Source organism: Magnolia sinica, chromosome 13 (assembly GCF_029962835.1).
Source record: "Magnolia sinica isolate HGM2019 chromosome 13, MsV1, whole genome shotgun sequence".
Lineage (NCBI taxonomy): Eukaryota > Viridiplantae > Streptophyta > Magnoliopsida > Magnoliales > Magnoliaceae > Magnolia > Magnolia sinica.
The window spans coordinates 23,848,158-23,862,184 of NC_080585.1; the positions used below are offsets into that span (position 1 = coordinate 23,848,158).

General features: G+C 40.4%; 1 protein-coding gene across 3 annotated transcripts; it reads left to right on the forward strand.

Moving 5' to 3' along the window:
- The first annotated feature begins 388 nt into the window (after positions 1-388).
- On the forward strand, positions 389-10,794 carry LOC131223263 (uncharacterized). 3 transcript variants are annotated; one of them, XM_058218605.1, is made up of 7 exons: positions 389-539; positions 1,778-1,970; positions 4,089-4,174; positions 5,358-5,504; positions 7,595-7,718; positions 8,532-8,818; positions 10,267-10,794. In XM_058218605.1, the coding sequence occupies exons 2-7, from the start codon at positions 1,787-1,789 to the stop codon at positions 10,357-10,359; spliced, it is 921 nt and encodes a 306-aa protein (XP_058074588.1). In that variant the 5' UTR covers positions 389-539; positions 1,778-1,786; the 3' UTR covers positions 10,360-10,794. The 3 variants fall into 3 exon arrangements, with proteins under 3 accessions (XP_058074588.1, XP_058074590.1, XP_058074589.1); XM_058218607.1 differs by lacking the exon at positions 5,358-5,504; XM_058218606.1 differs by lacking the exons at positions 389-539; positions 1,778-1,970; positions 4,089-4,174 and adding an exon at positions 2,390-3,174 and having other exon boundaries at positions 5,330-5,504.
- Positions 10,795-14,027: the final 3,233 nt, after the last annotated feature.

Here is a 14,027-nt window from a genome sequence, read left to right on the forward strand (position 1 = left end):
CCGTAGATCACACGGTGGGACCTACATGCAGCCATATTCGATGATCAGAACCATTCAACTGATAAAAACCATCTTGGATGGATTATGAAACAAAATACACATAGAACGGATGATCATAACCCAGGTGTTTATCAAATTTTCATGCTGATTTTGGACAGTTGAATTTTTTGTTGCAAACCATCCCTTTGAATTCAACCGATGTATTGTCGAAAAAGTGTTTCAGACTCAAAATTTTGGATCATGGCCCATCAAAAGAAATTATCAAAATAAGAACGGTTCCGATTATCTGGTCATGGTTGGATGTAGAACCATGCTGGATAGAGAATGTACCGCGAGACACGCAAAACCCAATTCGCGCGCAGGTTAGGTCGCCCTCGGCGAGGTGCGTATCACACACGCGGCGTAAGGTAGAACTTCAAGCCATCCAAAACCATTATTCGGATCCGCTTCTTTCCTCGTCTTGCAGCTGAAACGCGTTCGGCTTCTTCTCCTTCGAATTCTAGGGTTTCTCTCTCTCCATCTTTCTCTCCAAGTTTCAGGTAATTTCTCATTTCCTTCCCCCATTTTTCAATTACTGAGATTTTTTTTGCGATTTTTCATCATTTTTCTCTGTGAATTCACACCAATTCATGAGAAATTCTCTTTCTACGACACGGTATAGAAGAAATTTTCCATATTCCCTTTTTTAAATCTCTCTTTCGGATCTTCTAGGATTTCAACACCTATCGGGTCCTGAAATCCTCTCTATAGCGAGTTTCCGCTCTTGCTAGGATTTGTGAAGGTATCGGGGTTGTACTTGCTCGAATTCAGGGTTTTGACTGTCATTATTGCGGAATTCCTCGATTATTTGATGGTTTTGGATTTCTCATTAGGGTTGAGACGGTTAATTTTTTGTGATTTATTGACATTTCGAAGAGAAATTATAGGGTAATGATGCGCTCAATAATGTCCGGATGCATGCTTTCCGTGCCAGTGGGGCCCATGTTTGTAGATACAGAATGTTGATCTGATAAATCCCCACCCACCAGAACGGATGACCGTAGCCGTCGTGGGCCGTTTCTCCACCATTGGTATTTCTTTACCTTTGTGGACCGTCTATTTGCAGGCGATCAAAGCATTAGTATCTGTCGATATGAGAGGAGGTTTTGGAGGCATTCCATGTCCAAGGTGGGGCCCATTGTATTGACGGTGAAGCCCAATTCATGGGCCCCACAAACACTAACCCGAGCAATGGAATGCTATTCACATCCTGATGTATCAGTGCTCCATGATTTCTTATTTTGGGATCCTGTAGGGAGAAAGTTTGGGTAATCACTAGTGGGGTCCACCCTGCTTGTTCGTAACTGGTCAGCCAGTGGCTCCCCCAATGAATGGCCCTGATTGCGAGAATTACTATTGGACAATGCGGTGAGCCCCATTGTGGCCTGCAAAGTGGACTTTAAAACTAGAAGGTCAACGGCTGATATTCTACAAGCAAAATTCCATGAATTGGGATCCCTTAACCGGACTGAGTTTTGCATTTACTAAAGCTTTGAGTAAAAGTTCCATCGAGTAGATGATTGGGATCCCTTGCCATGAATGATGTGGTCCATATGAGTTGTCCTGACCAGTGAAGGTGGGCCCCTGCACTGTCAAGGAGCATACAGTTTTCTTGTGGACTGTCGGACCTTTCTGTGGGATAAATTTCCTCCCCATGATTTACAGATTTTCCTGGGTTTCAATATTCTTCCTCAGGTTTGAAATTTCTTTATTTGGTGATGTTTTTGGATTTCTCTAGGTTTTGCAAATGCCGATGAAAGGGGAATTGCAGCTTGAGCCCACCATAGAAACAAACCCAACAGACTCAGATCCCCTTCTTGAGAATCGTGCAGATTCGTCTCCGGTGAGTTCAGATGAGATTAGGGATGAGGAAATCGAGGCTGCTTCCGCTGCCTGCTGCCGTATCTGTCTTGAGTATGATGCTGAACCAGGTGATTTTTTCAATTAATTGAGTTATTATTATTATTTTAATTCAGGCTATGTAGATTAGATTGAAATTCACGTACACTGTTGGTGAGTTTTGTGGGATACTAGAGTCATTCTGTTAGTTGTCTGAGTAACACAAAGTACGTCAGATCATTTACTGTTCAGCCCAGCCATAGTTTTTGAAAGTGGGCACCTCACACCTAGATGCATATGCTTTGTGATTGTGAGGCAGAAGAAAGTTGCCTCAAGGCAGTTCTTTAAGGTTTGTTACGTTAGGCTTAAGTCTAATATACGCAAGACACAAGGTGCAGACATAAGCCTTACCCTCAAAGCATGTTGTGCCTCATGTTTTGGGCAAAGTGACCTTTGTACTTTGTTAATTCTTTGGATTTCTTTACGTCTTGGATAGTTTTTCCCTCAATTCCATTTATGGGGTGGCAATGAGCTTGGTCAGCCTTGGATGATCCATGTCATTTGTGAACCCCACCACGAGGGGCATGTACATCTGTAATCCCATGTTTGTTTTGGCCCACAACTTTTGTGAGTTATGGAGTTAGCAGTTCATTTGTGTATCTCACCATGAGGGCATGTATATGTGTGATCTGATTTTTGTTTTGGCCCAACATTTTTGTAAGCGATGGAACTAGGAGTTCATTGGGACACATTGATGGTCTGATTGATCAATTTGGACCACACTTCGTAGGCCATTAAGCATGGTTTTAAATGTCAGCCATATCGGCCGCCCCCTTTACGTGATACAGTGTGAACCAGTCTGTTAAGAAAAGAATGGGCCCCATATCAAACTGTATCGACCAATAAATGCCAATATGCCATGTGTTGGCATCAATTCAGGGCCGATGTGGCATAAAGGACCCATTCTGATTTATCAACCCTTCATTCACTAGCCTTTCGTGCATAGGGTGTGGGAGGGCTTCTTTGCAATCTTCAACATTCACTGGTTGATGCCGGAGTCGGTAGATGATTGCTTGCCGGCCTGGCATGGTAGAGGGTGCGAGAAGGAAAGGTCATATGATGACTAATCCTATTGGCTATGTTGTGGATCATTTATGGGGAGCGGAATAGTCCATGCTTTCAACCTAGGAGAGAGTCTGTGGAAGAGGTGGTGCAGAGGGTTGAGAGCAAAGTGGTGGATTGGGTGTCCAGCTCGAGAGCCGTGGATGTTTTTAATCTTTTGTCATTCTCTGGGATGTAAGTTTGGGCTGTATTCCATTCCTGCCAAGGCTTTTGCCTCAGTGGTCTTTCAATAAAAGTTTCATTATCCTTTTTTTTTTAAATCTTTCATTTTTCCACTTATTCATTTCAACCATGAAGGAGACTTTAGACTAATTGTAGACTTCATCTGCCTATTTTGAGTATCAGCTCACAAGATTTGAGTGGCATTTGATGAATTGAAGCCAAATGGACCATTTTTTGAAATATCGGAGAAGGGTTAAACCATCTTCATTTTTCTTCATCTTTTAGTTGTATTCATGTGTAGTGGGCCTTAATTCACTAAATCATTCTTTGTGTTTGATTAGGACCTATTTGGTTAACTTTCAGTGGATCAAGCTGACAGACAGCATTCTTACCATTGAATACACACACACACACACACACACACACACAGAGCTAATGATTGAGGCTTCTGTGATCAGGTTATATAAGCACATGACAGCCATTATAGCTTAAAAGCTTATTGACAAACATAACTGGAATTATGTTTTCCTGCACCTATGTTTGGACGGTTCTCAAATGTCACTGAGATTAGTCTAGCTACTACTTTTTTGTTGATCTTTTTGAAGTGTTCCCAAGTTCTTATGCTTAGGAGCATGGCTAAAATGTCATTTAGCCAATGGGGTTTCTACACTGTTGGTGAATGGTGACTAATTATTTTTTACTGGTAATTCTCCTACTGGACGTTTTGTGCTGGCGTCCCATTTTTTATATAGCTGCTGCTCTCATTCAAATCTTGTTGGCATTTCAAGTGCATGAGTTATTTGGCTTATGCCAAAATCCTACAGTAGACATGGCAGTCACAGCTAATTCAAAATTATCTAATATTTCTTTGACATGTACGCCCTAAATATTTTTTGCCCTAAATATTGACAATTCTTCTGGTGTAGGTGAAGAATTGATTTCTCCATGCATGTGCAAAGGCACCCAGCAATTTGTTCACCGCTCATGCCTTGATCATTGGCGCTCAGTAAAGGTGAATTTTCTTCTGTTGGTGATGCCAGTATTAGTGGGGATCCAGTGTCTTTGAAGGCATGGAATTTTCATGCCTCCATATCATGTGCTGTAAACGCTGTACCTGTCTATGATTTTCAAAATCATGCATCCAGCGGGCTCCTCTGATTGGCCATGAACCAAAATTGCCTTGATTGAACTATCCTAATCATCCAATGATGAAGTTTTATGACTGAATGTGAGTTGTTCTGAGTTTTACCCGTTAGGTTCCATTTGTACGCCATTGATTAGGGTTAGGATCATCTGAAAACTTTTGTGTTAATGGCCCATTCACAATTGGACATCCTAAATGAACTGTTCAATCTAATCCATCTTTGCTAGGTTTACAGCACTGCCAATTTAGCATGGAAGCATGGGTCCTCCCATGCCTCCAGAGGAACTACATCAGCTCCTATAGTCATTCTGATAAAGAATAGCAAAAATTTATGAATAGTTAATGATGTGGAAAGAGGGAGAGGATGCTAAAAGAGGAAAAAATATTGCAAGAACTATGAGGTAAGAAGAAAGTTACAAGCGCTCACTGCAAGGGTCATCACAAGGGAGCAAGCTTAACCAAAATGCAAACTTTTACTTGGCCAAATGAGGATTCAATGTCCAAATTCGTTTTCCCTTTTGAGCATATAGAACTACCCATAGATCCTCATTTACATCACATTATTTCCCAAGAATGCACGTTCCTGCAATAGCCACCTTGGGACCACATGAGATTACATTAAAACGACATGAAACTGAAGCAAATGACATCCACAGCTACCTACAAATTCAAAACAAACTTTTTTGAAAAATACCCATTAATAGAGTTCCTTAGCAAACACCCTTCCCCATGACACATTATAAAAGCTCCCAAGCTTCTCATCCTTTTCCATGAATCCTTTCTCATGCATGCTTAAGAAATGCAATGACATTTATTCTCAACAACTCTTTCCAAATGAAGAATGACTTGACCCTCATTAGAATCTTCAATTTTCCAACCACATGTCATTGTCAAGTCACACACATAGGGCCATGCCAATATATTGCACATGCGGCCCACTCGTAATAAAGGTATGCCCCAAAATGTGTGTCGCATCAGTTAAATTTAATGTTGTCCTATTAGGGAATCTGATCTACAAATCAGTTTATGTGACTGCTACATTTGGCTTCAGGAGGGATTTGCTTTTTCACACTGCACAACTTGCAAAGCACAATTCCATCTTCGAGTAGAGTTGCTAGAGGATTACTCCTGGCGGAAGATAAAATTCAGAATTTTTGTGGCTAGGGATGTGCTCCTTGTATTCTTAGCAGTACAAACTGTAAGGAAGTTGTTCCCTGTCCCTGTCTTTACATTACATTATTCTTATTTAAATGGCTTATCTTTGGTTATGTTAATAGTACATGCACATTTAGTTTGTGTGTGTTGGTTAAAATGCTATCTCTATATGATTCATCATGCTTCTCTTTTTTCTTGCCTGTGCCTTCTAAAATGCGCAAGTGTGTGTTGATTTATTTCTTCATGCAATTTCTAGGAATGAATACCATGATTCCTCTGGTCTTGTCAAAAAAGTTGTCTCTAGAGTCATTGTCCAGTAGATATCTGGTGAAAATTCTATGAAAAGATAGACTGGCAATGGAACAAAAGTTCTAATGTGCTTGAATTGTTAGGCGTCAGCTGTCAAGTCATAAATTGCCCTCTAGGGTTTGGACTGTCTTTTGCAAATCATCATATGGGGATCATTTGATTGATCCCAACATTGGGCCATTGCCGTCTCGAGCAATACCCCATTACCCCCAACACATGCAGGCCCTGGGTTCCCAGATGAACACCCATTGAAGTTGATTTTTACTGTTCCAACTGGAGGTGCTGTCCACCTTTGAATGATCTGCTTCAATATGTTGAGGTACAAGATTTCTCCCCAGCTAGTGTCGAATATGACCTGTGGAGTATGCTGGAGCCTTACATCTGCCTTAGCCTACAGATTAATCAGGTTGGTTATCATTTTAACAATAACCTCCACCTGATGCCTTTTACCTTTGAAGACCCTCCCATTAGGCTCCAACCAAATTGACCACAACGTTGCTCGAAGGATGTTATTCCACAGAATACACCCTGTGGCTGCCCAACCTGAATCAAGTTTCACACAGATTTTGGTAGAAGCCAGGCTATTCCGAACTTCCAGATCACCTCTGTGCAAATTTCTCTCGCACATAACCAATGGATAAGCAGCTGGTCAAAAGAGTCCTCACTAGAGCACCACATTGGACACCTATTTGGATCAATAGCTAGGATTTTGTTGAGACTTATGGTCCAAACAAATGCCTTCACCTCGAGAGGTATCCTGGCTGGCTGCCCAAACCTTAGAGAAAAGGCTTCCACCAGCTCTATTGTATTCAGAAGGAAAGGAATAAACCAATCTGACTGAGAGAATACTATCTGGCTTGAGAGTCCTAATGTTCCTGTCCACTCGCTCTCTAGGGATATAAACCCCTTCCAACAGTGTGAAGCAAATTATAGGGCTTGTGTATTTCCTGGTCCAGAAGATTCCTGGATTCCACATCACCTTATTGTTAATTCTCTGAAGGTAGGCATTAATAAACACACGTTTGTTATTACAAACAATTGTAATGAAAATGGAAGCAGGCACTATGAAAATGGACAATTACAAACAGCATTCCTCATTTAATGGGGAACAGTTCAAGCCGTGGGACTTGGGAATCTTTGGATCATCCAATGGAGAAGGTTATTGGAGTATCCCCCATCTACAATGGGCCCCACTATATAAACCCTTTTGATCACCAAAAAGGTGGACCCAATATGTACTTTCTTGGGCAGTGCAAAAGCTTAATGAATCATTGCATATTCCCCAATGAAGCGTTCTCCTTGTAATAAAATCCCAGTTATCTTTCAAACAAAAACGGTATATTCCTCTATTTGGAGATGCTTTTACTTAAACCATTTTGCGTGTGCCAAGTGACAATAAATGCCTTGAATGTTGAAATTTATAAGCTTGTCAGCTCGGAAAATAATTCCAGAAAGACTTTATTCTGTAACATCTATCAAAATATCAAACCATTATTCTGTGCATAGGGTGATTCACTTAATAGTTGAGTGGGCCTCTTCTGTCGAAAAGCTAAAGGGTTGTAATTTGCTCTTTTTGGGTGAATAGTTAGTTGGCTATCTCAGCAGTCCAGCTTTCCCCTTTGTTTCTGTTTTGTTCTTTTACTTCAATAAAGTTCTCGTTATCTTTCAAATATATATATATATATATATATATAAAACCATTAGGTGCAGAATGATGGCATTTTTTCTCTTGCACTTCTAATTTTGGATCAAAGTTTTACTACAACGTGCTCAGAAAATACTGAAAATGCCCTTTGTTGATCAACATGTCGCTTTGATTTGCAGGCAATCGCTGCAATGGGTGGCTTTGCGTACTTCATGGACAAAAATGGCAATTTCAGGAATTCTTTCAGTGATGGTTGGGACCATATATTGTCGAAGCATCCTATACCCTTCTACTATTGTGTAGGTATGTGTTTTCTCTTCCCACTCAGATGTCTCTATCTCGGTCCAGTTTGTTGTAATTATATTGCTTTCTCCTATGGATTCACAATCCAGCAATACATGCCTCTATGCCAAAACTCATACATAGGACATATTTTGTCTGAACTTGTATTTGAAATCGAGAATCACCAAAACACTATTGTGATCACTAGACCTTAGACCACCCTAGTATTTTAGATGAATTACCTTACTATATCTCTGCCTAAATTGAGTGTTCATTCTGTTGTTATAACCTTCTTCTTCTTATTTTTTCGCCAGAAACATTTTATTTCTCATTGAATTTCGCAAATTGCAGTCACAAATCATTGACGCTTGCAATCTGACCAAGTAGGCTACACTCAGGCAGCTGTAGGGTTGCAACTGGACCAGGATGTGCCAAAGCTTGTACAGGTCTGGTGCATGACCAGGCTGACCCCATCATCCATATATTTGTCCCCATCAATGTTAAAGAAGTCAAGCCAGGCTAGGCCTAGTTATTGGGTCTTTAAGCAGATGCAAGCCTAGGCCAGCCCAACTAGTTATCAGACCTAAAACACAGGCCCACTTCCCACTCATACACCGACTTCAGCCCAAAACCAACCCTAAGAAATCCAGCCCCAGTCCACCCAGACCAGTTGCAACCTTAGGTTGATGTATGAAGTTTCAAAAAAAATAAAAATCCCAGTTGACATGTATTGCAGAATTGTGCTTCAAATAAAAGGACTGATTTTCTGAGTCTTAGTTTCTGAACATTACTTAAAATTTATCCTACGATTTAACACCTGGGAAAGTTGCACAGGGGTATTGATCTTCTTTGTGCTGCTGGGGTTTTTTGGGCTGATACTACACTGCTCCTCGTTCAACCATACCGACCCATGCATGGCTGGATGCCGCAACTGCTGTTATGGATGGGGAATCTTGGACTGCTTTCCAGCATCCATGGAGCTATGCTTCGCGTTGCTTATCGTCTTCATTGTCATTTTCGCCATCCTTGGCATCGCGTATGGGTTTCTCGCTGCAACCATGGCAATCCAGAGGATCTGGCAAAGACATTACCACATCCTCACCAAGAGAGAGCTGACAAAGGCAAGCTTCCTGTCATTCCTTTGCTTTCTTCCTTTAATATTATCGGCTTGAAGCAACACAATGGCAGGCCCCCAATACATTAAACTCCCATTTATTAGTTGCATGATGCTTTGATGTTAGTCTTTTTTCTACACCTCTTTAAAAAAATAAAAAAATAAAAAAAGAAGAAGAAGAAGAAGTGAGAAGTGTGAAAAAATGGAATATTAATTCAAACGATGTTTAGGGCCTGTTTGATTTTTCGGCTCAAATGTAATTACCATGTAAATGGGTAATAATTATTTACCTAGGTAATCACCACATCTTTCCCAATGCAGATGTGACAACTTACTTTTTTAACACTTAAATCGAGAAATTTACAAAATCAATGTGGGGCCCATCGTGATGTATGTGACTTATCCACACCGCTCATTTGTTATGCCAGCTGAATTTAGGGCATGAGAGAAAAAATGAGGCAGATCCAAAGCTCAAGTGGACCACACCACAGGAAACAGCGGGAATCGAACACCTACCATTAAAAACTTCTTGGGGCCCTTAAAAGTTTAGAATCAAGTTGATATTTGTGTTTTCCCCTTATCCATGTCTGTGTGACCCTATGAACAGGTTAGATGATGAAAAAACCTCAACGTGGGCCCAGTGAAGGATACAACTTTCAATGGTGGATGAATTAAGGCCACTGTTTCCTTTCATGTGGGCCATTTTGAGTGTTGGATCTGCCTCATTTTTTGGCTCATGCCCCAAAATGTTATAATAAAATTGATGGACGGTGAGGATATATCATATGCATTACAGTGGGGTCTGCATATTTAAGTCAACACTTTTGTATTGATTTTCGAGGTTGAATTACTCTCACAATTTCAAATAAGGTGAAAAAGTAATAATTACTTATTTACCCGTCTCATGGAAAATCAAACAAGCCATTATTATATGTGATCAAATTAAAAACGTAAAGTGCATAAAAAGATGGGAGATTAAAAACATAAGATGCATGGAAAGATGATCTTGAAAAACATCAGGCACAAAGTGAAGTGTGAAAAAATGAATTATTAATTTAAACGACATTTAGGATATATTATCAAATTAAAAACATAAAATGCATAAAAAGCTGGGAGATTAAAAAACGTAAGATGCATGGAAAGATGATTTTGAAAAACATTAGGCACTCCTTTGATCCAAGTGTTGAGTGATATGGAATGTGGGGTTTGAGAGAAGAACATGAAATGAGAGCATGGTCAAATCTATTGTTCTGATATGCACTTGGTCTCCATCATATCAAGGGAGATGCCTATGTTCCGAAAGATGCGCATGCATGCATGGGCACAGGCACAGGCACTGCATGTGGACACAAGATTGCGAGAGGGTTGTGTTAAGCTATGATCCATCCTCTATTCTCTCCTCGGAGGGATGGTTGTATTTATGTTCCTTGTCTAAGCCATTGAGTGTTGATGCAGGAATATGTAGTGGAGGATCTCCAAGGGTGTTATACGCCACCAAAGCTGGATCCAGAACACGAGGGACGTCTGAAAATGCTCAAGCTTCTGTAGAGGCAGTGCCACAGATTGTTTTCTTTTTTCTATTATCAGAGAATTGGAATGCCCCGGTAATATGAGATAGCACCACTAGTTATTTTACAATAAAAATGTAGTGCTTTCTATTACTTGGCGGAGATAGGCAATCATTGTATGAGGCCACTGTTGCCTGGTCTTATGAAGGAACTTGTAATTGGCTGGGTGCCACTGCCATGGGGTAATCTAGCCAGCCTTTATTGAGCCTGATTGGGCGTATCTTGGTTATTGCAACGATGTTGGCCCCCCAGAACTGGCGTCATGTAAGGGGGTGGCTCCCCTGGAAGTCGCGATATTCTAGTATCTGCCTCAGTTTCTTAGTTTTGTTTTTGTGTAAATTACAGTGTAAACCCATAAAATTCTGTGAGATAGACTTCAGTGTTAAATGCATATATATTCAAGTTATTTGTGGTATTTGGATTTTGTGCATGTGGCACATGTATGAGGTCCAAAGTTTGTGCATGTGGCATGTGTACGAGGTCCTAGCTGATCACGTGAGAAATCGCACCTAAGATGAGCTGTAGACAAAATCACAGATTTTACAATGAGGGCCTGTTGGATGATGAGGATTCCATTTGTGGGGGGGTTGCAAGTAAAAACATGGATTGGTTGTAATGGGGGTGTTGTTGCAAGGAAAAACATGGATTCCACCAAGTTACCATTTAGCCTTATCCACATTTTTTTTTTCTGATATGAGATACAAGACCATTGTCTCGTTTGTATGGGATTTCATATAAGTTTTTCTTGCGAGTCAAACATAACCTAATTTTTGGAATCCAGTCTATCATGGTGACATACCATATGGGGAAGGGGGAGCAATTTTAAGACAGTTAGAGCCGATGTGGAATTCAAGGGTGCGCATTCCCCAGTTTCCCCTTGCTGTGGCCGACACAAGTTTTGGATCGGGCTGATTTTTGGGTGCTGGGTGTATCACTTGCCGCTGCTCTGCCATGCACATGCACTAAACCATCTCTCCACGACTCTTATTGCTATCTATTTGTTACCCACAACTTGGCCTTCTGATGAGGGACTGAACTGAAATCATTCCATGCATCAGGCCCACCTTATTGATGGCTCAGATGTTCATGCGCATGGAGTTAGTGGATCTTAAATTGATTTTAGGTAGTGCACAAACGATATCCTTGTAATCGTAGCACTCGTGATTTGATTTACTACAAAAATCTCTTATCCAAAAGTAGAGAAAATAGGGAAAATAAGGCCTGGTTTTCTTAGCGGAAAAGAGGTTTTTTTTTCTTTTTAATAACTTTGTGACTTTAATACTGAAAATTACTTTTGCGTGTTCAGTTAGCCAATTCGAATATATATATATATATATATAGTCCTAGTCTCCTGCGCACAAGGACGCACAGAGCTTTCATGCGAGCATTCATGTGAGCTGTCGGATTACAACCACGGCTGGGATTCAACGGCATTGAGAATAAGAGAGTCTCGAAAATTATGACTCACGCTGAGACTCTCGCACTCACAGAAATGGCATGATGTACAGAGTTAGGTAACTATTGGACAGTGCTTTATGGGCCTATCATGATGTATTTGTTTTATCCATGCCGTTCAGCTAATTTTTCAGATCATTTTTGAACGCTAGTATAAAAAAAAAGGTAGATCCAAATCTCAAATGGAGCACACCATAGGAAAACGGTGCTAATTAAACACCCATCGTTAAAAATTTCCTAGGGTCCATTGTAGGGTTTATTTGCCATCCAATCTGTTCGTTAGGTCACAAAGTCTTGGATGATGAGAAAAAAAAAAAATCAATTTCATCCAAAACTTGTGGCCCTTAAAGAAGTTTTTAACAGTGAGCGAATCACCATTGTTTCTTGTGGTGTGGTCCATTTGAGATTTGGATATACCTCGTTTTTAGGTTATGCATTAAAATAAGCATTCAAAATGAATGGACGACATGGATTAATCACGTACATCATGGTGAGGCCAGAGTACCCTATAGTAGTCATCTGGTGACGCTGCCTCAAAAGGCAATCCGTGTCCCCTGGATGCATGGGTACCATCCTCATGAGGACGGAAGCTCATTACGTAGTGAGTAACCAAGTAGGCTTACCGTACTGAGTAAACTCTGTCAGGCCTACTATAATTTACCTATTTTATCCACTTCGTTCACCAATTTACTAGATAAGATTACACAGACATGGATGAACTTAAATATCGGCTTGAGCCAAAACTTCTCTGGCCAAAGGAAGTTTTCAAAAGCGTACATTTAATTTACATTGTTTCCTGTGGTGTGCTCCACTTGAGCTTTGGATATGCTTCAATTTTGGGTTCAACCTACAAAATGAACTGGAAAAATGGATGGACGGCGTGGATAAACCAAACACATTGTGGTGGGCCCAACATAGTTTTGCTCAACATGATAAAAGCATACTCTGTGACTCAGTACGCAATTTGATTTCACAGGAAGCAGCTAGAAACGGACGGTTCTAGTGGTGCCTCTTTGGGGCCCACTGTGATCTATATGTTTTATCCGCCCCGTTTTTGGACAAATTATTGTAGTGCATGAGCCCAAAAATGAGCACATCTGATGCTCAAGTGGACCACACCACATGAAGCATGAACGCACGCAGCATTTATTTGCATTTGAATAAAAGTAATTGGATCACACCAATCGCTCCACCATCATTGTCATTGCGTGCAGTGGGGCCCACTGTGATCTATGTACGCTATCCACTTCGTACAACTATTTTAACAGATAATTTTAGGGCTTGAGACCAAAAGTAAAGTATGTCCAAACCTCAAGTGGACCACATCACAGAAACAGTGCAAATTAAATGAATACCATTGAAAAATACTTGGGGGCCATAGAAGTTATGTATCAAGCTAATATTTGTATTTTTCTCTTCATCCATATCTGTGTGATCTTATGAACAGGTTGGATGACAAGTAAATATTATTGTGGGCCCAAGAAAAGTTTCAACGGTGGAAATCATTATTTCCATTGTTTCCTGTGGAATGGTCCACTTGAGCTTTGAATATGCTTCAATTTTGGGCTCAACCCTTTAAATGAGATGAAAAAACAAATGGACGGCATGGATAAACCACATACATTTACAGTGGTCCCAAAAGAATCTACTTAAAATGATAAAAGCGTACTGAGTAATTCAATACGAAATCCAATTTCATCATGTGTGCGAAGGAAGGGATTGGTTGGTGTGTTGACATCACCAAGTTATGTGGGTCTATCATGAGGTATGAGTTATACCCAAACCGCCAGTCCACCTGGTGATCTACTCTTAATACTTGAGCCTAAAAATAAGACAGATCCAAAAACTAAGTGGACCACACTATAAAAAGCAGTGGGGAATTGAAGATCCGAAAACTAAGTAGACCACACTATAAAAAGCAGTGGGGGATTGAACACCTGGCATTGAAATCCTTTTCGAGTTCACAAAAATCATGGATTAATATGATATTTTTTCTTCTCTTCATCCAAGTCTGTGTAACCTAATGAACAAATTGGATGGAAAGTAAACGTTACAGTCGGCCCTACGAATGTTTTAACGATGAGAATCATTGGCCCACTGTTAAAAACTTTTTTGAGGGCCACAAGTTTAATTTGGATGAATTGTATATTTTTATTTTCTCATCATCCATGTTTGTGTGACCTAACGAACAGG

Coding starts and splice junctions, on each gene's coding strand:
- LOC131223263 (XM_058218605.1), top strand. CDS start 1,787: ATGCCGATGAAAGGGGAATTGCAGCTTGAGCCCACCATAGAAACAAAC. Junction 5,505..7,594: donor TATTCTTAGCAGTACAAACT/GTAAGGAAGTTG, acceptor TTTGATTTGCAG/GCAATCGCTGCAATGGGTGG. Junction 7,719..8,531: donor ACCCTTCTACTATTGTGTAG/GTATGTGTTTTC, acceptor AAAGTTGCACAG/GGGTATTGATCTTCTTTGTG.